The sequence below is a fragment of the Coturnix japonica genome, chromosome 1 (genome assembly GCF_054131305.1).
Source record: "Coturnix japonica strain WE chromosome 1, WE-NBRP24, whole genome shotgun sequence".
In the NCBI taxonomy this organism is placed as follows: domain Eukaryota; kingdom Metazoa; phylum Chordata; class Aves; order Galliformes; family Phasianidae; genus Coturnix; species Coturnix japonica.
In genome coordinates, this window is record NC_140663.1 from 151246096 (window position 1) to 151269534 (window position 23439).

Sequence of the window (23439 nt, forward strand, 5' to 3'; positions counted from 1 at the left end):
TAAGCCTCACTGGTAAAAACTGGCGAATGCACCCTATTGTGACTGGTCCAGAGGCTCCATGTATACTGGGAATCGATTACCTTAGGATGGGATATTTCAAGGATCCCAAGGGGTATCGATGGGCCTTTGGGATAGCTGCTGTAAACACAAATGGTGTTAAGCAGCTGTCAACTTTACCTGGTCTGTCAGATGATCCTTCTGCTGTGGGGTTGCTCCAGGTAAAAGACCAAGAGGTACCAATTGCCACCAAAGTGGTTCACAGACGGCAGTACCGCACCAATAGGGACTCATTGCTCCCCATTCAAAAGCTAATTCGCCAATTAGAAAATCAGGGAGTGATTAGCAAAACGCACTCGCCTTTTAATAGCCCCATATGGCCAGTGCGTAAAACCAGTGGGGAATGGAGGCTGACGGTAGATTACCGTGGCCTGAATGAAGTTACACCTCCATTAAGTGCTGCTGTACCAGACATGCTAGAACTCCAGTATGAATTGGAGTCAAAAGAAGCTAGGTGGTATGCCACCATTGATATTGCTAATGCCTTCTTTTCCATCCCATTGGCTGCAAAATGTAGGCCACAGTTTGCTTTTACCTGGAGAGGTATTCAGTATACCTGGAACCGTTTACCCCAGGGGTGGAAGCACAGCCCAACAATTTGCCATGGATTGATCCAAGCTGTTTTGGAACAGGGTAATGCTCCTGAGCACTTGCAGTATATTGATGACATTGTGGTGTGGGGCCATACAGCAGCAGAGGTTTTCAAGAAAGGGAAACAGATAATCCAAATTCTTTTGAAAGCTGGTTTTGCCATTAAGAGCAGCAAGGTGAAGGGGCCTGCCCAGGAAATCCAGTTCTTAGGCATAAAATGGCAAGATGGACGTCGTCACATCCCAGCAGATGTGATTGACAAAATCACTGCTATGTCTCCGCCCACAAATAAAACAGAGACCCAATCTTTTCTGGGAGTAGTGGGCTTTTGGAGAATGCATGTCCCAAACTACAGCCACATAGTGAGCCCTCTCTATCAGGTAACACGGAAGAAGAATAATTTCTCATGGGGTCCTGAGCAGCAGCAGGCTTTTGAGCAGATAAAACAAGAAATAGCCCGTGCCGTGGCCTTGGGGCCAGTACGGACGGGACAGGATGTGAAGAACATCCTCTACACTGCTGCTGGAGAGAAAGGTCCCACCTGGAGTTTGTGGCAAAGAGCCTCAGGAGAGACCCGAGGCCGACCCCTAGGATTTTGGAGTCGAGCATATAAAGGGTCTGAGGAGCGCTACACTCCAACTGAGAAGGAGATCTTAGCCGTGTATGAGGGGGTTCGGGCTGCTTCTGAAGTAGTTGGGACAGAGGTTCAGCTTCTTCTAGCACCTCGCTTGCCAGTAATAAACTGGATGTTTAAAGGACAGGTTCCCTCCACCCATCATGCTACTGATGCCACTTGGAGTAAGTGGATTTCATTAATTACTCAACGAGCTCGAATGGGAAAACTCAGCCGTCCTGGAATTCTAGAAGTGATCATGGACTGGCCTGAGAGTAAAAAAATTGAAACACCACCTACAGAAGAGGTATCACGTGCTAAAGAGGCACCACCATACAATGAGCTACCAGAAAACGAAAAGAAATTTGCCCTGTTCACAGACGGATCATGTCGTATTGTAGGGAAGCATCGCAGATGGAAAGCTGCTGTATGGAGCCCCACACGACAAGTTGCAGAAGCCACCGAAGGTAAAGGAGAATCAAGTCAATTCGCAGAGGTAAAGGCTGTTCAGCTGGCTTTAGATGTGGCTGAACGGGAGAGATGGCCAATGCTTCATCTTTATACTGATTCATGGATGGTGGCAAATGCCTTATGGGGGTGGTTGCAACAGTGGGAAAATGATAATTGGCAACGAAAGGGTAAACCTGTTTGGGCTGCTGAACTGTGGAAAGACATTGCTGCCCGAATAAGGAACATTGTTGTAAAGGTGCGCCATGTAGATGCTCATGTGCCTAAAAGTAAGGCTACTGAAGAACATAAAAATAACCATCAGGTTGATCGAGCTGCCAAAATTGAGGTGGCTCAAATAGACTTGGACTGGCAGAACAAGGGTGAATTATTCCTAGCTCGGTGGGCCCATGAGACTTCAGGTCATCAAGGAAGGGATGCAACATATAAGTGGGCCAGAGACCGAGGGGTGGACTTAACTATGGACGCTATTGCTCAAGTTATTCATGATTGTGAAACATGCGCCATAATTAAACAAGCCAAGAGGATGAAACCTATTTGGGGGGAAGGGCGATGGCAAAAGTATAAATATGGAGAGGCATGGCAGGTTGATTATATCACCTTGCCACGATCTCGCAATGGTAAGCGTTATGTACTCACCATGGTGGAGGCAACCACTGGGTGGCTCGAAACATACGCAGTACCCCATGCTACCGCCCGAAACACCATATTAGGGTTGGAAAAGCAAATCCTGTGGCGGCATGGCACTCCGGAAAGAATTGAATCAGATAATGGGACCCATTTTAAAAATTCCCTTGTAACCACTTGGGCCAAAAATCATGGCATTGAGTGGATTTACCATATTCCCTATCATGCACCAGCTTCTGGTAAGATTGAACGATTCAATGGGTTATTGAAAACTATGTTGAAAGCAATGGGTGGCGGAACGTATAAAAATTGGGAGAACCATTTAGCAGAAGCCACCTGGTTGGTCAACACTCGAGGATCTAGTAATCGTAATGGTCCTAACCAATCCAGCTCCCTACGTACCGTGGAGGGAGATAAGGTTCCTGTAGTACACATAAAGAGTGTGTTGGGAAAAACAGTTTGGGTCCTTCCAGCGTCTGGAAAGGGCAAACCTCTCCGGGGTACTGTCTTTGCCCAGGGACCTGGGTGCACATGGTGGGTGATGGACAAAAATGGGAATGTTCAATGTGTACCACAAGGGAATTTGATGTTGGGGGAGTGCAGCCAATGATTTTCCTGTAGATATATAGGTAGAGTCTCAGAAAATATTTCAATTAGGTACAGAATAGTTCAATTAGGTATAGGACTTAAGATAGAGTGGATTAATGTTAAGGAAACACTTTTTCTCTATATACCTTAATTAGGCATTCTGTAAGCAAGTTTTCCATCTGGACTCTATATCCTGCACTGGCCATGCATGTGTAGAGCACACATGGAAAGAAGTATAAGTCAAAAGGAAATCTGCCGTGGTGGCTGGGAAAGGATGAGTGCACCTTGATGTGGGGGACGCCCTACTAGCGCTGCCTTTCCCCTCTACCGCTGACATGTTTTCCTTTTTCTGGCAGTTTTGCCATTTTCTCAAAATTAATAAATAGTAAATTAGGTTATAGAGTTTTGTTCTCAACTTAGGGATTTGTATGGAATAAATATAGATTGTTGAGAAAAAATAAGGTTGCTGATTATTCACAATTATACATATAAGTGTGTAAGTATGTATAAATATAATGTAATGATGTAGAATAAGGGGTGGAATGTCATGGTTTAATAATTTTGTAATTTTTGCTATCAGTATTCCACATCATAACATCATATTAAGCATGAATAATTTTACTGAATCTGCAACTTACAGAAGAAGACTACATCTCCCAGGGAACAACACGATAGGTCACGGGACCTGGACTCTATATTAACTCTGTCGCAGAACAGACTGACGTCTTTCGAGTTCTGGCGTTCAGGGGAGTGTGTGGGAGCCTTCAGCCGTTCGCCTAGATTTACAGTAGGCCTCTCGGTTACGGGACTCATTCTCTCTCCTATTTTGCTTGATTCGTTAGCTCAATTTTCAATTATATTTTATTATATTGTGTTATCCTGTATTTCGATATAGTATTTAGTAAATAAGTGTGCCTCCTTAGATCGTTGCCGCTGTTTTCTTTTCCTAATTAATTAACTTTTCCTTTCGGCCTAGGGCCCCTCCGGGGCCTGCGGCCCCTGTCACGGACGCAGGTGGATTTTTAGTTCAAACCGTGACAACGGTGTGTAAAATGCAGCTGGAGTCCATATCTTCCTTAATGAGAGCGTAAGAAATCTTGTCTTAGAAGTACTATGAGAATATCTATTTTGTTATTTGGCAGTCTGAATTCTGAGTACTCATTTAGGTCTACTGGCGTGATGTCTGCCATTCTCTTCTAAGCTTATCTTGCAAAAGCCTGTAACTTTGTGACATGCCAACTAGTGAAGAGCTTTGGGAGTAGCTGTCTTTTGTTTGTCATGCCACAGGCAGGTGGCTATTTCAGATTTGCTGTATACGTTTGCATACATATCAGGTTTACTCAGGGATCCTGAGTTTCCAGTCGTCTCTTTTTTAACATAAGAAAGATAAAATTGTCCTTAGGTATCATACTTGAATGAAGTGCTATCTGGTTATCACAGTGTAGTTGCTGTTTACTCCTGTATTAAACTCCCAGAAAGCAGGAGGTTATGGGCAAAACATAACCAAACAAACACCTCTAAGCATAGAGAAGTCATCAGTTTCTAGAGAGAAACCTATAGAGCAAGCAAATACGACTTGTAGCTTCCCAGTCTTAATGGTTGAACACCTATGACATACCAAAGCAACTTTCTTCTGTGGAGGAATTCTCACAGGTTAAATAGGTGAGCAAAATAATCTGGGTGAGTTAGGGAAGTGGTTTTGTTCTTCTAGTAAAACTTCCAGCATGGGATTTATCAGCAACCTCAATTCTTAGCAGCAAGACTGTCTTTAAACCATCTAGAACCCTTGTTTTTAAGTGCTGGGAGGGCTCACTGCAAGAATTGGGTTTTATTTCAGGGGTTGGAGCCAAAGAGATGCCTCCTGGAAAAGTACTTGTACAAAAGCCAAACAACTTCCACAGTGAGTTCTTGTGAGTTTCTCACTGTTTTACTGACTTCTAGAACTTCTCTAACAAAACAAGATTTTGTGTGTGTGTTCTGACTTCACGCAGTGTAGACCCATCTGAACCCTCTTTTAGGTATGCATTCTCTTTTGTTCAACTTCTTCTGTTAAGGCTGTATCCATAGAATGATCACTCACCAAGCGTACCACCTCCTGCACTCAGCTGTATTGTGGCTCTGCAGAGAGTCCCTTCATGTCTTGAGCGATCTGTCTGCAGAATTACATTGCAGCAGAGCAAAAGCTTACTGATAACTAAGTAATTTCCAGCAGACATGGAAAGTTTGACACCGTATTTCTGTTGTCGTCTTATAATATTCTTAAGAAATGACAAATGTCTTTTAATACCATATTTTAAGAGCAGATGCCAATCAGAACGTTGCTGCCTAACTATCCATTTCTTTTGATGTTGAGGCTTCAGTGCATAGGAATAGTTAAGAGAAGGCAATATGTATTCTGTCTCATGAGAAAAACAGATTGAGGCTTAGCTTTCTAGTAATAAAGATTCGTTCTGCATAATTTGTAGGGGCTTGTGACCAGTCCTGATGTTCTGATGGAAGCTCGATAACAAATTAATGCTCAGTACCACCTAAGCAGAGCTTGGGAAGTTCTCTAAAATAATACACATTATTAAAATAATACACATTTACATTGACTCTGGAATGAAGCAGATTAGACAGTATTAGATCGGTATTTTTGCCTTTCTTTTCATGATTGTTTGGTAAGGAATGTGGTTAATTAAGATTTGAAACAATACTGCTTGGGTCTGGGAATAATAGTGATACCCTATAAATTACTTGAAACCTTATCTTTGTTAAACTGCACATTCTTTTGCACTGAATGGTCTTGCTCTGGGCTAGAATCTAAATTATCTATAGTTTGTTCTTGAGGCTGATATGTGTTGGTGCTACACTTAACTCTGATCTGTGTCCTCAGTGCTTGTTGCTAATAGACAAGGTAGGATTAATAGACAGCTGCAGCGTTAGGCCAGCTGCTTTAACTGTATCTAAAACTTTTGTGTTCCCTTTAGTCCTATGGCAGCAACAGCAGCTCTGCTAGCAGTCTCAAAGATGAGTACTAAGTTTGTCAGTGTCTGATGTTCCAGTAGGGACAGAAATCAGGGTCTCTTGCTTGTGTGTTACCTGCTTCCTTCAGACTGTTAATTACTACAACACTTTGCTTTTGGTTGGAGACTTGTCCTTTGAGATTCATAATTACAAAGTGGCTTTCTGCCTTGATGTTTAGAACTTAAGGCCTTCAGCCTTTCTAAGTAAGGAAGAACTTACCTTTCTACTTATTTGTCCAAGCTAATGCTTTGAATTTTCTTGCAATGCTTTCTCAACTTAGTAGCTACAAAACAATTGCATCTTTAGGGGGAACAGTTGCCTCATTTTCACTTCAGTATAATGAAGAATCTTAAATGTTGGTTTTTTTTTCCTCTGTGAGCTATTTTTTATGTCTTTTTAACCGAAAATGGGTTAAGGATGCCTATAGATCTTCCCATCTGGATTTAGCTGGTTCAGAAGAGCCTCATGAGAAAACTTATGATCCACTTTTGATCTGAATACATTCAGAGTTACAGCTGCAGGAGCTGCTGCCCCAGTGAGCTACTAGTAACCTGAAGTAGCAAATAGTACATCAAGCAATATAACTCTAGAAAACTGTTGTATAACACGCAGTATAATGTGTTGCTATGGTGCCACTTGGTTTCATGTTTTGAAATCTTTCCAGTCTTTCAATTGTTGATTTTTTTTTCCTAAGAAAAATTAATTTAAACAGGTGCTTGGGGAGAGAAGCCTGTTGAAATGTGAAATACTGGAAGTCTGAGGATCTGATAAATAACTAAGGTGCCCAGAAATGTTAAGATTTCCTCTTATTGATTAATCAAGTAGATAGATACAATAGCTCTGTATTTAGCCCTTACCTTAAAATATGGACACTGAGGTTGGAGGTTGGCAGGTGTGGAAGAGTAGAGCTTGTACACCAGTTGTATTTGTAGAATGGGATAATTCTTGGGGTGAAAAATCCTATTTTTGGTTACAGTAGTATGCTTTTAAACAATACATCTCTAGGATGCCTCTAAGACTTTGAACTGTTTAGTTTGTATAGCAAAGCTTGGTGGGGAGGAATGTTATGAATGTGATTGAATGGAAGATTTTATGATGCGTGTTACATATTTGGGAACGTTTAATGCTTACATTCTGGCAGTAAAGTCTGATTGCAATAATCAAACTTAATTCATGAGGGTGCTGATCTTCAAGGAAGCCGCAGAGTTATTTGTTCTGTATCACAAATGCACTGTCATTACTTGGTGTGAATCGTGGATGTGTCTTCCTTAACGTGTATTAGGTTGGCACGTCTATGGTCTTTTGCAGCGTTCTGATAAGAAATATGATGAAGCCATCAAGTGCTACCGGAATGCACTCAAGTTAGATAAGGATAATCTGCAGATCCTGAGAGATCTCTCTCTGTTGCAGATTCAGATGAGGGATTTGGAAGGATATAGAGTAAGTATTCGATTGAAACTCCTATTTGTTGCTGTTTGTATTCTCTGGTTACATTCCATTAAAAATTCTTTTATTGGTAATAATTCTGTTATTACTTACTTTTGGTATTTCAAAGTAGTGTTTTAAGCTCTTATTTGTGCAGATATGAAAATGAATTGCAAGAGAGCTCTGTTATACTATTGAGAGCACACCCCCCCTGAAGTACAGTTACTCTTTAAAGCTTGACTAATCACCTTTTAACATTCAAGCTATCCACCGTTTTTTACTAAAATAAAAAGTATAAGACCTAAAACTTAACATGTATTTATTGTATTATTGGAAGGTACTGCAAGCAGTGTTTTGGTTACAGGTACTGAGGGTGTTTTTCTGTGAGAAATACATTCTTACTCGTCTAAACTTCTTAAAATGGTGTAAGAAAAATGAGCAAGAAAATAAAATACCTCTAAGTTTGGAGGCTTTTGTTTCTTTAATTGTTATTGCTTGTAGTTTTTCATTGGGGTTTGTTGGATTAGAGATCCCTGTCCTACAAAAAGGGCTCTTGCAAAATACAGATCACAGAATCACACAGAAATAATTCCAGGTTACCCTGAAAGTCTGGATAAATTTGTGCTAGTCATGTTATTTCAAAGGACAGTAGGAAAAAAAAAGGATGTTAAAATATTTTGGATACCGGTATGACTTGTGGTATCATAAAGGTGCTTTTATTCTGAGACCATTATTATATAGTGATTGCTTCTTCCTTACCCCTTCAGAGAAATAAACTTTTATTGAGCATGTGGGGAAACTTGTCCTGTGTTAATTGGTTTCTTGAATTCAAATATAGATTTTATCATTAATAAATTTCTATAAGAACTGAGCCACTGGTTTCAAAGTGGCTGAATGGATTTGGTGTTACTTCTGTCCAGTTTGATACAAAGGAAGAGGACTGGACTGTGGGCTTTTGTATTAGGTGGTCTCCTTCACCGAGCACGTTGAATTTGCAAATACAGGAAAATGGAAAGCTGACTTAAAGCTGTGGCATGGCTCAGTAAGAGGCATTAGAGAAACACTGCTACAATGTAAATATCAGGACTTTGTGCCTGGGCATGAGGAGGGTGGGCAGCTTTTCCAGTGGCATGGAGCTCATCTTAATGAGCACACCTCTGAGATTTCAGTGTTCTGGCTTTGGACATAAGAAGGCCTAAGAGATGCTTCTTAAAATGACACTCTTGTTCTTGTTGTACTATGACTGCTATGTTTAAAATGCAGATTTATATGATAGATGATGGTAATAATGTAGTAATTTAACCTCTCTTTTTTATTTTTAATGTCTCTCTTTTTTACTCAAGGAGACAAGATACCAGTTACTTCAGCTGCGCCCCACGCAACGTGCTTCCTGGATTGGATATGCAATTGCATACCACTTACTTAAAGATTACGATATGGCCTTAAAACTACTTGAAGAGTTTAGAAAAACCCAACAGGTAAGACTTGCTATTCTGTTCAGAGAGCACTGTTCAGACAGAATCTGAAGTACTGAGGATTGGAACTAGGTGATCTTTAAGGTCTCTTCTAACCCAAACCATTCTGTGAATTAGCCCTTCGTAATCAGGGAGACCTAGTTATGAACCATTTAAGTCTTAGGAAGATACTTCTATTATTTCTAGAGCTTTTTGCTTTTAACATTTAGATACCTCCAAGAGCTTGCAGCTGATGAAAATTATACAGGATCACTTGTTCCCTGGCATTAAATTTTCAGGATTTTCAGGTGTAGAGGGATATGAAATAACTTTGTAACTTAATGTCTGTGAGACTTGCAGCCAAAGAAAACCACTGATGATCTTGTCTCATTGCAGTGGGTAAATCTTCAGAAAACAACATTTAATGTTGAATGTATGCATGCATGTTCTCTCTCATCTACCATAACCTGGATATCATTGCACCTCTACAAAGGTCATGAAAACAAACTTTTGTTTTGTATACATCTGTGTATTACTCACTTAAAATCAGTCCTTAATGTCAGGGCTGCATGGATGAAGTTAGAAAGCCTTATGTTTGAGAATAATCCTTAGAGTTAGAAGGGTTCTCTGAGGGCCATGTAGTCCAAATCTCCTGCAGTGAACAGGGACATCCACAACTAGATCAGGTTGCCCAGGACCTTATCCAGCCTTGCTTTGAAAGTCTTCAGGAATGGGACATCAACCATATCGCTATGTAATCTTTTTCAGTGCCTCACCACCCTCACTGTAAAAGATTTTTGCTTTTTATCTAACCTAAATCTCTAAATCTCTTTGAGCTTGAAGCCATTTCTCCTTGTTCTATCACCACAGACACTGCTAAAGATTTTGTCCCCTTCTTTCCTGTATTTCCCCTTATGGTGCAGCCTGGAAGATGTGGTGTTAGTGAAGCTTGTTTGAATAAATCAAGTGGTGCAATCCTAAAATTCCCAAGTATAACTTTTTTTCTTTTTAAAGGAGAGACAATTTATGTAATTGATGACTTGGAATTATAAAGTCTGAATTAATAGAACAGTGGATGAATGAGAACAGTAGATCTGTAACATAGAAATTAAAGCCATGTTTTTAGAGGTCTGCATGCACAGGTACTAAAATATTACCTGATCTATAGAATGTGATTGTTGTTTTGTTTTCACAAAGAAGTCACATCCTGTCTGACATAAATGCATTTGAGATCCTATCATGCTGCCAGAAGTAGACTAACCTAGGAAACGAAAATCAGCAGTTGCTAGGAGAGAGACCAGTGTTTGTGTGTTGATCATGTATCATGGTCAAGTGGATGGCTTTGTATGCCAGGGATACATAGGTCAGGATACGTAGTTTGGTATTACTAAAGAGCTGTCATTCCAGTGTTGAATAAAAGCTGAAATTAATCTATTTAAATACAAATTAGGTCATTTTGGAGGTGTTTGACAGCCAAGAAGTTATGGCTCGCTAATGAATCAGCAGAGCCCTATCTGAGCTCAATGTTGAAATGAATGTTGTAATTAAAAATAATATGTAATAGATGTAAAAACTGCAAATGACAAATAGTAAGAAATTGAGGCTTTCTTTAGATCAGAGAGCACTTAAAATTTGTTTGGTCTCTCTGGAGAGAGTGGAAGTGATGCTGCTAATGCTATTGCCTTTTCTGAAAGCTTGTGTGTAAATATGAATGTCTGAGGGCAGTTGTGATGATACACCCTTCAGTCTTAGTAACCAAGCCAGATTTGAATACCATCTGCCATAGATAACTATGTTAAATCAGTAGATTCTGTGGGAATCATCAGATTCATTTAAAGAAATAAAAGGTAAAATTAAATCCTGAGATGTGTAGCTCTGCTGCTGTTTTTCAGTAAGACTGGAAATATTTGGGGGATGTCAGTAAATAAGGCTTCAGACTCGAATAATACAAGCAACATGAACTGTTTTTTACTGTTGCTTACATAATACTTGCCAGACAAACAACAGAAAAGATATTTAAGCATTAGGAGACAGAAATATACCATAAGTGCTGGACAGTGTGAGCTTATAGAGGATCAGTCATGTCAAGCATTTCTTTTTTGAGACTGGTAGATACGGTTCTATGATGTATTCTGTTTTCTCCTCCAAAACATTAAGGAAAAGATGACCACATTAGTTTCCATGTGTCTCGCAAACTGAGAAAGTTTTGTGCCTTGTGCTTTGCTGTAGGAGCTTTCTGAGAAGTGCAAGCCCACATACAGTACAGCTGCTAGAAGAGAGAATAGTTTCAGTTCTTTACACTGACTCAGGAGAGCCTTAGCAAAATCACAGCTCAATTTTGCTGCAGATTTGCTCTTCTGTATTTCCCATGTGTGCTATTGGTGCGGTCTCTGGATGTTTAAGTTGGTTACTTAAAGTTCAGCCGAAATCAAGCACTAAAACTAAGAAAACGATGGAGCAGACGTTTTACTGATTGTAGATGAGTACTAAGTGTGTTAAGATATTACAGAATAACAGAGCTAATTAACTGCCACAGCCAACAGTCTGACATCCAGTGTGCTGGCACTGCTTGGCTCATGTGGCTCAGGAAGTGGAAAGACAGAAATGTAATTGCTTTCTTGAAGGACTCACTGGCTGAAGTATGAGGTGAGAGGAGAAAAAGAAGGGAGATAATATAGGGAAGTGGGCTGCCTCTGTTGATCCAAGCTGTGGTTGGGTTGGCTTAGCTTATTGTCAGATTGTCCCTCAGTGTGTGCTTTTGGGTGAAAAGCAGGGAAGACCCTCATTTCATGGCTTTCTAATGACACTCTTCTTGGAAATATTAGGAAATGAAAAGCTGTATGGAAAGATTAGAGCGCTAGAGTGCTGCTTAGTGAAAGGTGGAGACTCCATTGGTTTCCTGGTGATTCTGGTACAGTTTAGGTACTGATTTTTGGAGGATTTTAGGGCAGAATGATAACCAGGGAGGTTACTTAGAAAGGAGAAACGTGTGGACAAGCAGTGGCTGGAGGCTGAACAACAAATTAAAACAATAAATCACTTTTTATCACTGACAGTTTTATTCTAATGGTTAAGTTAACATTAAGAGTGGTGAATTTTCTGTCTGTTAGTCTTTTAAGATCTAGATCAACACTGCTTGCCATCTGGAAGTTGTAAATTAGCCAGATGCACAATATTTCAGCCAAAAGCAGGTTATGAGGTTGAGGGCAGAAATCACTACAGGAAATACAAGAGCCTTTGCCATACAAATTAAATGAATGATTTAAGAGTCACTTTGGAATTGGAACTTTGGGAACCGAGGTGTAAAACAGTTACGCAATTTGTTTTACTGTTGTATGTCCCATTTTTTCGATTCCAGAGCAGAATTTATATTCTTAATTTTAATTTTATTCCTAATTTCTGCATCAGGCCCACAATTATAGATACGGACAGAAAACCTCTGGAGTTACAGGGGTCTGGTCGTAGGTATGTTTTGGCTGCATCTTGTCACGTTCTTTCAGTGACATTTGTGGTAGGGAGGCGGTAGATGTAGAATTGATTTTTGTTGTTGTTGCTGTTGAGGAGAGGAAGAACTTTCCTCCTGAAAGAGCAGAATTGAGCTCAAAAGAAAGTTAGGCATCTCATATACAACAAGGCTCGTAACTTTTCTGGGTGGAAGGAGGAGTAAAGATACGTTGTGCAGCAATAGCAATGAGGAGGAACTTTGCATATAAGCAACTGAGACAGTCTGTTGTCCAGATTAAGCACTGAGGTCTTGAGCTGCTTGTCTGCTGATGAATAACATGTTTAAGCAATCATTAACCTGATAAGATTTCAAAATTTTCTCTAAAAAGAAACCTTTCTGACAGTCTGTCTGAAATTGCTCTGAAAGACAGAAAGCACAATAAATTTCCAGTAGGTTTGTCCTATATTGAAGAAGGAAGGAGGTCACTGATTCTTTGGCGTTTCACAGTTTCTTTTCTGTTAGTCCTACCAAGCCAGGACAGTAAAAGGAAGTTTAATTGATATCTGCTTCTCATCTTTGATGACATAGAATGGTTTGGATTGGAAGGAACCTTTAAGATCGTGTAGTTCCAACCCCCTGTTATAGGCAGAGACACCTCCCTCTAGACCAGGTTGCTCACAGCCCCATCCAGTTTGGCCTTGAATGCTTCCAGGGAGGGGGAATCCTGTCTCCTTGGGCAACCTGTTCCAGTGTCTCACCACCCTCACAGTCAAGAAATTCTTCCTAATATCTTGTCTAAATCTACCCTATATTTTTTTTTAAGGTTTTTGGGGTCATCTCATTTTATTTTAAAGGCCATTAAGATATGATTGATAATGTGCCAAATAGCTATGCTACCTGAGAAACTTAACCATAAGTGTATTGAATTGGAGAGGCAATATTTTTGTAAAGGAAGTGAAGGAAAAAGAACGGATGCTCTGTAGTGTCAGTTCTGTGGTATTGCAGTTATGATGACCAGGAAAGCCTGCATGAATGTTGCGTGTGGCTGTTTTGGGAAATGGATAATGTTTTCCAGATAACACTGGTTTTGTTGGTGACTGCTGATGTTTAATGGGGTTAAAAATGACTAGAAATGGAGATGCAGATAGAAGAAATATAAGAAAAGAATAGGATTCTTGCTAGCTACTGACTCTAGTGAGTGCAAGGCCTGATCTTCTTTGTTCCATTAGCCATCTTTTGCTATATGTCAACAGTTAGTGTATATATAAGAATGCTGATTCTTTCAGCCCAAACCTGATGTTCGTTGTCAGATATGAACTTCTTTACAACACTGTATTTACTTATTCTGTCCTTCAGAATATTCCTTTCCAAAATTAAATCTTCCTTCTTAAAAATGTACCGTAATACAAATCTTCCTCCGAACCGCTTCTTTGAGCAGTATGTAAGCAGCAATGTTACATCTCAAAATTGGACAGTACTTAGAAGAGCTGGAAGGAATAATTGAGGACAATATTCTTGTAATATGAGTGTTAATTCCAACCAGTTAAATGTCTTTTGTTTGTTGTTTAGTGAATTCCTTGTTTTTTCAATGAAGGTGGTAGAAAAGTTCTACTCAGGGATCAGTAACAGTAAACCGTCTGGTGACCAATGTGACTTACAAGTCTTGTTTGCTGAGGAATAAACAGAGTATATGGTGTATATTGAAATGCAGTATTGTGAAATCCCAGCAACCTGCTGCAGAACTTAGGTCAAACTAATTGTGGGGTACACAAGTCCTTCAGAAGGAACGAGTTACTGAGATCTTTCTGTGAGGGAAAGCAAGGATTCTGTTCTTATTGACCTGACCACAGTGGTAGAGAAAGGTAATGTACAGCAATTTCTGAAACTGTTCTTCAGTTTCTGATTTGATATACTCAGTGAGTTGAATTTGTTTGTGAATATTGGGAGTTTCACATTTTGGAATGCTCGGGGGAGAGTATATAGACTTGATACATTGCTTGGGTCTTGTATTCTGTCATATTGCATCTAGTTGAGATACAGACAGATGGCATGTGGTAACTAATCAATTGTTTTTTTTCTCCTAGATTCCTCCAAATAAAATAGATTATGAATACAGTGAACTGATTTTATATCAAAATCAAGTGATGAGAGAGGCAGATCTCTTTCAAGAGTCTCTGGAACATATAGAGACATATGAAAAGCAAATATGTGATAAACTAATAGTAGAAGAAATCAAAGGTAAGTTCTTCTCTCAACCAGTTTTGTTCTAAACTTTTGCTACCAGCTTTCAGATATGTTAATGTGTTAAAAGAATAAATGTGAAATATTTAAGTAATTTTGAACTAATATTGGGAAACTTAATATAGAATCTACAATTCTGTGCTCGGTAGAATGCCCTATAGTGGATACAGGTAGCTTAATTTGGGTTGACAGTGGAACAAAGGAGATCTTGAAGGTGGTGGTATTAGTGTTTGCATAAGTAGCTTTCTTTAATCAAAGCTATTATAATCCAGTTTTACTGTAATGTAGAGTATTCTGTTTGTAGTACAAATACTGATTTTCTTTTTTTTTTACAACTGAAATAACAAAATGTTTCCTTCATGAGCTTTCCAATGCATTTATTTTGTATTCCCGGCCTTCATTGAATACCGAAGTTGACTTTTTTTAATTAAAACCAACCCACAGTTGTTCTCTGGGTTTGAAGTACTGGTTTCTGAATATGCACAATTATGTAGTGTAATAGCATGTATTCTTTGGCTGCTTGCCCATTCCCATGCCTTGCAGTCCCCTTCATCAGACAGGAGAGAGAAGTGGAGAAAACTTATGGGTTAGATCAAGTTAAATGAAGGAAAGAGGAAGAAGAACTAACAAAAGGAAAGTGCATAGGCAATTACACAGCGCTTCCTGGACATTAGGAAGTATTACTTTTCTTCGGAAAGAGTAGTCAGGCATTGGAATACACTGCCCAGGGAGGTGGTGGAGTCAACGACTGCGGGAGTGTTCAAGAAACGCTTGGATGTGGTGCTGAGGAATATGATTTAGCTGGGAAGTATTGGTAATGGTTGGACTAGATGATCTTCTAGGTCTTTTCCAACCTTGATAATTCTGTGATTCTGTGATTCTAGAAGCAGGCTGATTCTCAGCTAGTCTTCAAGCAATGATCATCTGCCCAAAGTTTCCTCATATTTATAATACTAAGCGTGATGTTATACTGTTCTGGAAGGAAGTTTCTTTGTTTCCTTGCAACAATCCCAATAACTAGTTTAAGCATGTAGTTAAAGACATGCAAATCTTGTTTTCCATCAGTGCTTAATGCTCTGAATTGTGTTGACTTTTGGTATGATGACTTCATGTAGAACTTGTCATTTCCATAAATGCCGCTGTAAAAAAAAAAACAAAAAAACCTAAACAACTTCTTTTTCGGTATCTACATATGATAAATCCCAATTTTTTCACTTAGTTTTGTAAATTTCACTGCCACACTGTGGCACGTAATTCATAGCTCTTTACTGCTTTGTTTTTAGGAGAAATGCTGTTGAAGTTGGGAAGACTAAAAGAGGCTGGTGAAGTATACAAAGAGTTAATTGAGCGCAATGCGGAAAACTGGTATTATTACGAAGGCCTGGAAAAGTCCCTGCAACCTAGTAAGTTAAAATGTACTGGTACATTGGAAATACCTACAGACCTGGACATACTTAAAACCTTCTGCTTCGTATATTGCAAATTGAGTTGAAAAAGCTTGACTCAGCAGAAAATCATTTACTATTTAACCTATGGTTGTTTTTCATTGAATGTTTAAAAAATGGATAAACACTTGTATGCATGAAATCAGCAACAGCAAGTCTTTTTTTCTTCTTGGATCTAAAGCTGGCATTGGTTTAATGTGCTTATTTGAAGGACCTTTCCTTGTCACGCATGAGCTTGGAAACCAAATTGCAATTTGTTCCTATCAACCTGATTGTCACGGTGTTATTTATACTCCAGGAAGTAAAACCGTCATTCTGAAACTTGTTTGGGTGGTGCCACTTTCACATGTAGAGAAATACTTAGTAAACATCTAATCCAGATATCCTCCTAAAAAAAAAGCTTTCATTAGAAGCTGACTGTTCCTTGGGAAAAGAGGTGATAAATGTGATGGAGCCTTTTGGTTTATGTTTTTTCACTCTCAGGGCTATTTCATGTTACTGCTGGTCTGTCTTGTCAAGAAAATACCTAAATTGGATTTAAAAAAAAAAATAAAAAATCCCACAATATTGCAATCATGTTTACTACAATAAGTGTTTTGCAGTAGTAACTTTGCCAAGTGTCTACTTTTACACTAGAATACGTTCTTGTATTTAACTGTTGATTAATAAATGGAAGTTTTATTGGAATAATTCTGATGACATCATAAATCATAAGCCCACAAGCATATTGTTTGTAGATGTGAGATCTGCATTATGTTTCTCAACCAGCTTCCAGGAAGTTTTATGGTTTGGGTTTTAGTAATGTCTGTAAATACAGCTTGTGATTGGGAATTAAAGATGATTATATTTGTTGCATTTATATACAGACTACCATTGCCCTTTGGATATTTCTCCTAGTGTATCTGTAGAAGTGAAGATGGTGATTATTAATAACTCCAAATAAATTATCCAAAATTGATTATTCTGCTTGATATAGTATGTTGATATAATTGAATAGTTTTTAACAAGTAACCAATACAGTAGATTATTCGACATATTAAAATTCATTATAGATTAAAACTTTACTAATTTATAAAACTAATAATGCTACTTTATTTTTTTAGGTGGTCTTAGGACTATTTCCTCCCCCATGGTAAGTTCTGGAGCTCCAACTTGTGACTTCAATTAGGCTTTTTATATGCTTTAGTTCCAATTCAAACATTACTTTAGCGTTATTGTTAGAACTGCACATCTCTTGGAGCCGCTGGGTTACATATTTTTTTCCCCCCCTTCCCCAATATCAGAGCTCAGAGACAACATAAATTGTTTTTCTTAGAAAAGAAACTGGAAATATTCATTAAATATATGTTGTGCCATAGTCTTAATGCGAAAAAAACATTCATTTTCATTTAAATTGCTTGATGAATTTGAAAACGTTTAAGCAAAGCTGATTCTAGTTATATGAAAATGGCATTTCAAAAACCAGATTAATTTTAAGTTCTAACCACATTGGAGCTCCAAAGCATATTATGGGGGAAAGGGGAGGAGTGGGAAGAAAATCTCAAGAAAAATAAAGCTACTTTAAATGTTAAGGTATTGACACTTCTTATGCCCAGTGTCTGTGCTGGCAGTGTTGTGCTTTAATTCTGCTGCCACCAAAGGACTTTATGATAAGGACATGCTTGTATAGTTCTTATAGTAGATAGACAAATAGCATACGCAGTGTGTTTTCCTGAATGCTTCAAATATGTCTGAAAGAAATGCGTAGTGAAAGACAGGTTTTTGAAGCATCGTTGTCAAAATACTGTATGAATGGGTCTGCACAGTGTACAATTGAAAGAAAACAAATATTACTGTTTGATTGAACTTGAGTGGTAATTGGTTTTTTGGTGGTATTTTTTTTGCAGTTTACCCTTACAATGATTATGCTGATACTTCTGTCTTAGCGATTTCAGTGCACTGTTTCACAGTGGTTTTGATTAATTGGAAATAAAAGATGTTTAAAATGATTCGAAGTCCAAAAATATATATTGAATCTTAACAATTCTCAACGTTTTAAACCTTTGGAAGAATAGACTTTGATCTCTGTTACTTACATCTATTGTATTTACTGATAATAGGCACTTTAGAAGAGAGGCTTCAGATTTATGAAGAAGTTAGTAAAAGGCATCCCAGAGCAGTTTCACCTAGAAGATTACCTTTAAACTTTGTTTCAGGTAACAAGTTGCATATCTGTTCCATAATATATTTTCTTTTTTTTGCTTTTTTTCCTCTTAATTTTTGTTAGGCTGTTAGATGTGCATTTAATAGCTACTTTTGCATGTACACAAATTAGACAAATGCTTTTTTGTTTTTGGAATAGACAAAAGTATTTGTAATGTTTTAGGATTTGATAGAAAAAGGTCGCGCACTTTTAATATGGTGGTACCAACTATGTAATGCTATTTGCATTGATCAAATTACAGTGCAGAATGGTGCCCGGGGTTTTGTGAATTATTATGTGTAGCTTTTCTACATCATTGACTTACAGAGCATCAGTTAAAAGGCAGGAGTTTGCTGTACTTGGAGGCAGGGCTATGGGTCTCTGTACACATACACAGACTTGGGCTGACCTACCTTCTAATTTATAACTACAGGCAGCAGTTCTAAAAGATGCATATTGTAATCAAGAAGCATGAATTTCATAATGATTTTAATACTGCTTGTATGCTAGAAAACACCAAGTCTCTTTTGTGAATCTGACAGCGTTTTTGTTTAGAGCTATTTAGAGCCAGAATCCATCAACTTGTTGCTGGTAATTTAAGAACAGAAACAAAAAGCAGATGTGCAGTGTTTCATGACAGGTTGTTATATTTTTAGTTTTAGAACTAAGTTCTTTTCATCCTTTTTACAAGTCGTACTGAAATAAAGCTGACAAATACCCTCCGCTCTGCAAGGAATACACTTTAAAGAAGAAAACCAAAAACACAGCAACACAAAAAACAACTCTACTCTTATGAGAGAGAAGGAAGTAAATTAAGTTGCTTCTGGTTTCGTGCATTTTCTGATCATTGCATACACTGTACTTCTAAATATTGTCAAACAGAACTAGTGCACTTGTCTGCTTAGGAGGCTAAATGTGCACACACCCTTCTTGTGTAAAAGCACGAGACTGTGACCAGTTCATAAGAGATACAGCCCTGAAGTTAACACTTGTACCTTAGTTAATCCCAGATACCTTATGTTTTATGAAGGTACAAAGGCAAAATGTCGTGGCAGGTTAACTAGATTTTATTAAAAAGCCACACAATAGAGGTTTTTCCTTTGTTATGCAGTTGTTTACACCAATACACAGCCAACAAATCGGTACCTTTCAAAGTGATTTTCCATATTTTTATTAGTGTGCCTTGTTTGTGTTGACTTCTTTACTATATGTTTTGTTCTGGGTTACTCTCTCATTGGACAGTGTAGTTTTACAGCTGGTGTTCTCTGACCTTACCTATATATATATATACACACATTATAATACTTACAGTATAGTCCAGTTATGCATCCCTCATCCACAGGTAGAATTTCCTATATTTAGCAGTTTGTTTTACTAAAGAAGGAACTCCTTTTATGAGTTTGTATTAGTAACATTGCCAATAACAAGTTGAGGACAGTTTAGAATTGGTAGAAGTACATTAGAAATGTTACATGCAGAGCAGTTATATCTTCTTTTTCTGGATATTCACAGCAATGTGTTAATCACATTTTGTTGATGCGTTCTTAATAAATTGAGGCTTATTTCGATCAACAGTCTTATGTGCTTAGCTTAGTATTATGTTTAAAGATTGACAAGTCCACACCAGTAATCAGTATAACAGCCTGGTCTCTATTCAAAGTAAAGTGAAACGAAAGCAATAAATTGAAACCATTGGAAACAATCACTGTTCTTCATAGAAGAACATGAAGAGCAGCTGTACTTTTTTAATTGAATACCTTCTCTTTGAAGTCTACCTTTGTTTCACAAACAGCATTTCTCAGGAACATGAAACCACACACACTATGACTTTTTAAGCCTCAAAATGTACTGAAATGTTCATTAGCTTTACTAAATGCATTGGATACAGTGCTTCTGAATAAGTCTCCTGTTTCTGATTCCAGAAACAATCATTAGATTTAAAGTCCAGTCCTACTTAAAAAAAAAAAAAAAAAGACTGGAAAAGAGGGAGAGGACTCACTTTTAATTCCATCCTTCTTCCTTAGTGCAGGATAATCTTTATCTGTGCTATTGCGAACTTGTGTTTGTGTAATTTAATTGTAAAAGCTTAGTGATAAAGCTTTTATAAGGTCTCTGAGGTAATTAATTCCAGTGCTTAGTTACTCTTGCCACTATATTTTTTCCCAATATTTATTTGAATACCCTTGTTATGCGCTACATAGACAGTTGTTAATCCCTTCCCTTTTTAATAGCTGTTACAGATCTGAAGACAGTTACCATGTCTTCCAGTCATCGGTCTCCTAAATGCTAGCAAGTTAAGCATTTTACTTTCTTGTCTTTTTTATTTTAATTAATTCTGAGCATATTTGCATCTTATTCTTAAATAAAAGATGAAAACCCTTAAATGCAGTTTTTCAGTTACTCTATCATCCAGAACTGTATACCGAATACTACTTAAGTTTATATAACACTTGCAATCACTGACATATAACCAAATACACTTTTGTTTCTAGGTGAAAAATTTAGAGAACTAATGGATAAGTTCCTGAGGGTTAACTTCAGTAAAGGCTGCCCACCCTTGTTTACCACTTTGAAATCTTTATATTACAATCCAGAAAAGGTAAAATTTAGTACTTACTTCGTTTTAATGAAGTCTTCTGTATTGAATTTCTAAACGATTATCTAAATGTTAATTTTTAGATTTCACTATTACTTAACAAACAACAACTGTTGAACGTTATTCTCCCTAATGTGCTGTTTTGTCATGTGCAAGTCATCATTTGGTGATGCTTAAACTGTGACAAGATTGTTATTTTACTTCTGTGGAGAGTTGATTTCAACGTACTTGAAGCCTGGTTGCAGGATGCATTGATCTTTATTCATTTTTTATTTTTTGGAGGTCAAAGATGAGCAGTAAATGAGTGTAATCTGAGTGCAAGTGTGTTAGGATTCATTCAGCTTATGGTTTATGATGTCACCAGAAGTATTGATTTCAAAATGTCATACAGATGGCTAATATTCTCTGTCTTTCTTAGTTGCATCAATACATTACTGTTACAATTTACCACAAAGGCTTATTTCCCATTTCACTCTCTGGATGATCTTAGTGTTCAATTTTTACACATTTAAATTCTCCAGGATTTGGAAAAATTACATCACACCGGAACTATTATTTCAGACTGAGTTATTTGTTCCAAGCTTTCCAAAGATGCAGTAAATGCTTCAAATTACAGTTAATAAAATGTGCAGCAAAATTGCTGTATTAATTTACCTAATTGTTGTATTTGTGGCAGTTATGGAATATCAAAAAAGAGGAGAAATTCCCACTTTTTGGGCGGCTGCCTATGGAGTTAAAGTTCAACTTTCTTTTATCATATTTGATGATCAATTAGTGGTGTTTTAGTATTTTAGTACTGATTTGATCAAAGATTCTTTGAGTAACTGGAGACTTAAAGGTAAGTGCTCAACAAGTGGGTAACCAAGTCCAAGAGTATTGGAGTAGTTTTTAACTTACAAGTTCCCCAAACACTATGTTCATGTTCTGAGAATTGGTTGACACAATCATAGAATGACCTGGGTTGAAAAGGACCTCAATGATCATGTAGTTTCAGCCCCCCTGCTGTGGGCAGGGACACCAACCACCAGACCAAGCTGCCCAGAGCCACATCCAGCCTGGCCTTGAATACCACCTTTTAAGTGGGAAAACTTTATCCAATATCTAACATAAACCTCCCATGTCTTACTTAGTTTAAAACCATTTCCCTTTGTCCTATCACTGTCCATTCTTGTAAACCATCACACCCCCTCCTGTTTATATACTCCCTTCAAATATTGGAAGGCCGCAGTGAGGTCTCCCTTCTCTAAGCTAAACAAGCCAGTATGCAGTAGATGCTTTTTGACTTTACCTACTAGTCACCTTATAATTTACAGTAATAATATTGTGTGATATTGAAGATGGAAGAAATTCAGTCAAGCCATGTTTTCTTTCTTAAGTCAATAACTGTACCTTGCACACCTTCATAATTGTTACCCACCTTGTCTATGTAATAGAATATCATTTTACAGCTGATTGCTTGACTGCTTCTTTTGTCATGCAATTTTCCTTCTCTTTGTGTTAGTACATGGCTCACTGAGTTGCTTCAGGGTTAATCTGCTCTTAATGAAGGACAGTAAATGCTACAGGTGAATACACAAATAGTGTGTCAGGTGTTGAATCAAAACAGGGATCACAGCAGCCCAGACTTCAAATTGACAAGGCCATCATGTCTTTGTACATCGAAGCCCAGCTGAGACATCCACGTTACCACTTAGAACTCATCTGACCAGGAAGCATCGGAGGCAGTTCAGGTTGCTATTGATTGTGTGCCTGTATCTGTAGCCATTGTACCAATTGTTTGTCAGATTTGGTATAGTAATATGCAAAACGTGTGTTATGCTGAGATACATATATTTGTTTTCTATCTCGGGAGGGTGAAGTTGTTGCCTTGGATTTTTTGTATCCAACTCTATGGCTTTGAAACCTGCTTGTTGTGACACTGGAGTCTTTACTGCGTTAGTCAATATGAAAAAGAATAATTCAGTAGGTTAAGTATGTTCACTAGGTGCATCTTAGGATCATGCTTCAGGTATTGTAAATCAAGAAGATGCTTTAATTTGCATACTGAGATCTAGAAACAGCATTTTTTTGTACCTAGACTTGTAAGAGATCCAAAGAGCAGCTAAAACATTTTAGTACATAAATCCTGGGCAACTTGTAGGTGATTTCAGAGAGTGGTAGGTAATAGTAACATAAGTGTGGTTGGGCGAAACAGTCAAAGCTAACTCCAATTACAACTTTCTCAGCTTCTTGAGATTGTATCTTGTGTTGTTCTACTATAGTATGGGATTTTGTTCTGTTTTTGGAGCAACTGTGACAGCATATGTTGGGGATTTACCTTCGAGTTCTTTGCTTTGGTGGAAATTGGAGACATAATCCAATTTCAGTCTAACTAATAACAGTGTCAGTGTTTTTGCATGAAGTTTCTGGCTTCTCACTGAACATCTGTTTGACAGCCTGTGGAGGTGAATGAAATGCTTTTTAATGCATTTGAGACAGTTATTGCACACTTTAGAAGTACTTGCATTTATGGTGTGGCAATATGAAATGTAGATTTCTTTTTTGGTTTCTGCTACTCAATTCTCTTTTCAGGGAGACTGTTAAATATATAATCCTTATGTCTTACTTACACCTTGAGCAAAATAATGAATGCCTTGTTCAAATCCTCAATTGATTTTTCTTTTTGTTTGAACTGTTGTTTCAAATCCTTTTACCTAATGCA

General features: G+C 38.0%; 1 protein-coding gene across 8 annotated transcripts in view; it reads left to right on the top strand.

Annotated features, from left to right (window-relative positions):
- Window positions 1-23439, top strand: part of NAA16 (N-alpha-acetyltransferase 16, NatA auxiliary subunit) — a 60253-nt gene that overhangs the window by 19777 nt on the left and 17037 nt on the right. For 2 of the 8 annotated variants that reach the window (XM_015851699.3, XM_015851700.3), the window contains exons 4-9: window positions 7233-7390; window positions 8719-8853; window positions 14359-14512; window positions 15799-15918; window positions 18060-18155; window positions 20635-20741. In XM_015851699.3, coding sequence (XP_015707185.2) covers window positions 7233-7390; window positions 8719-8853; window positions 14359-14512; window positions 15799-15918; window positions 18060-18155; window positions 20635-20741 — 770 coding nt within the window. Of the gene's footprint in view, window positions 1-4781; window positions 4963-6644; window positions 6731-7232; window positions 7391-8718; window positions 8854-14358; window positions 14513-15798; window positions 15919-17063; window positions 17093-18059; window positions 18156-20634; window positions 20742-23439 lie in introns of those variants that run through there. The other 6 variants (XM_085536093.1, XM_085536094.1, XM_085536090.1 and 3 more) reach the window with 5 other exon arrangements.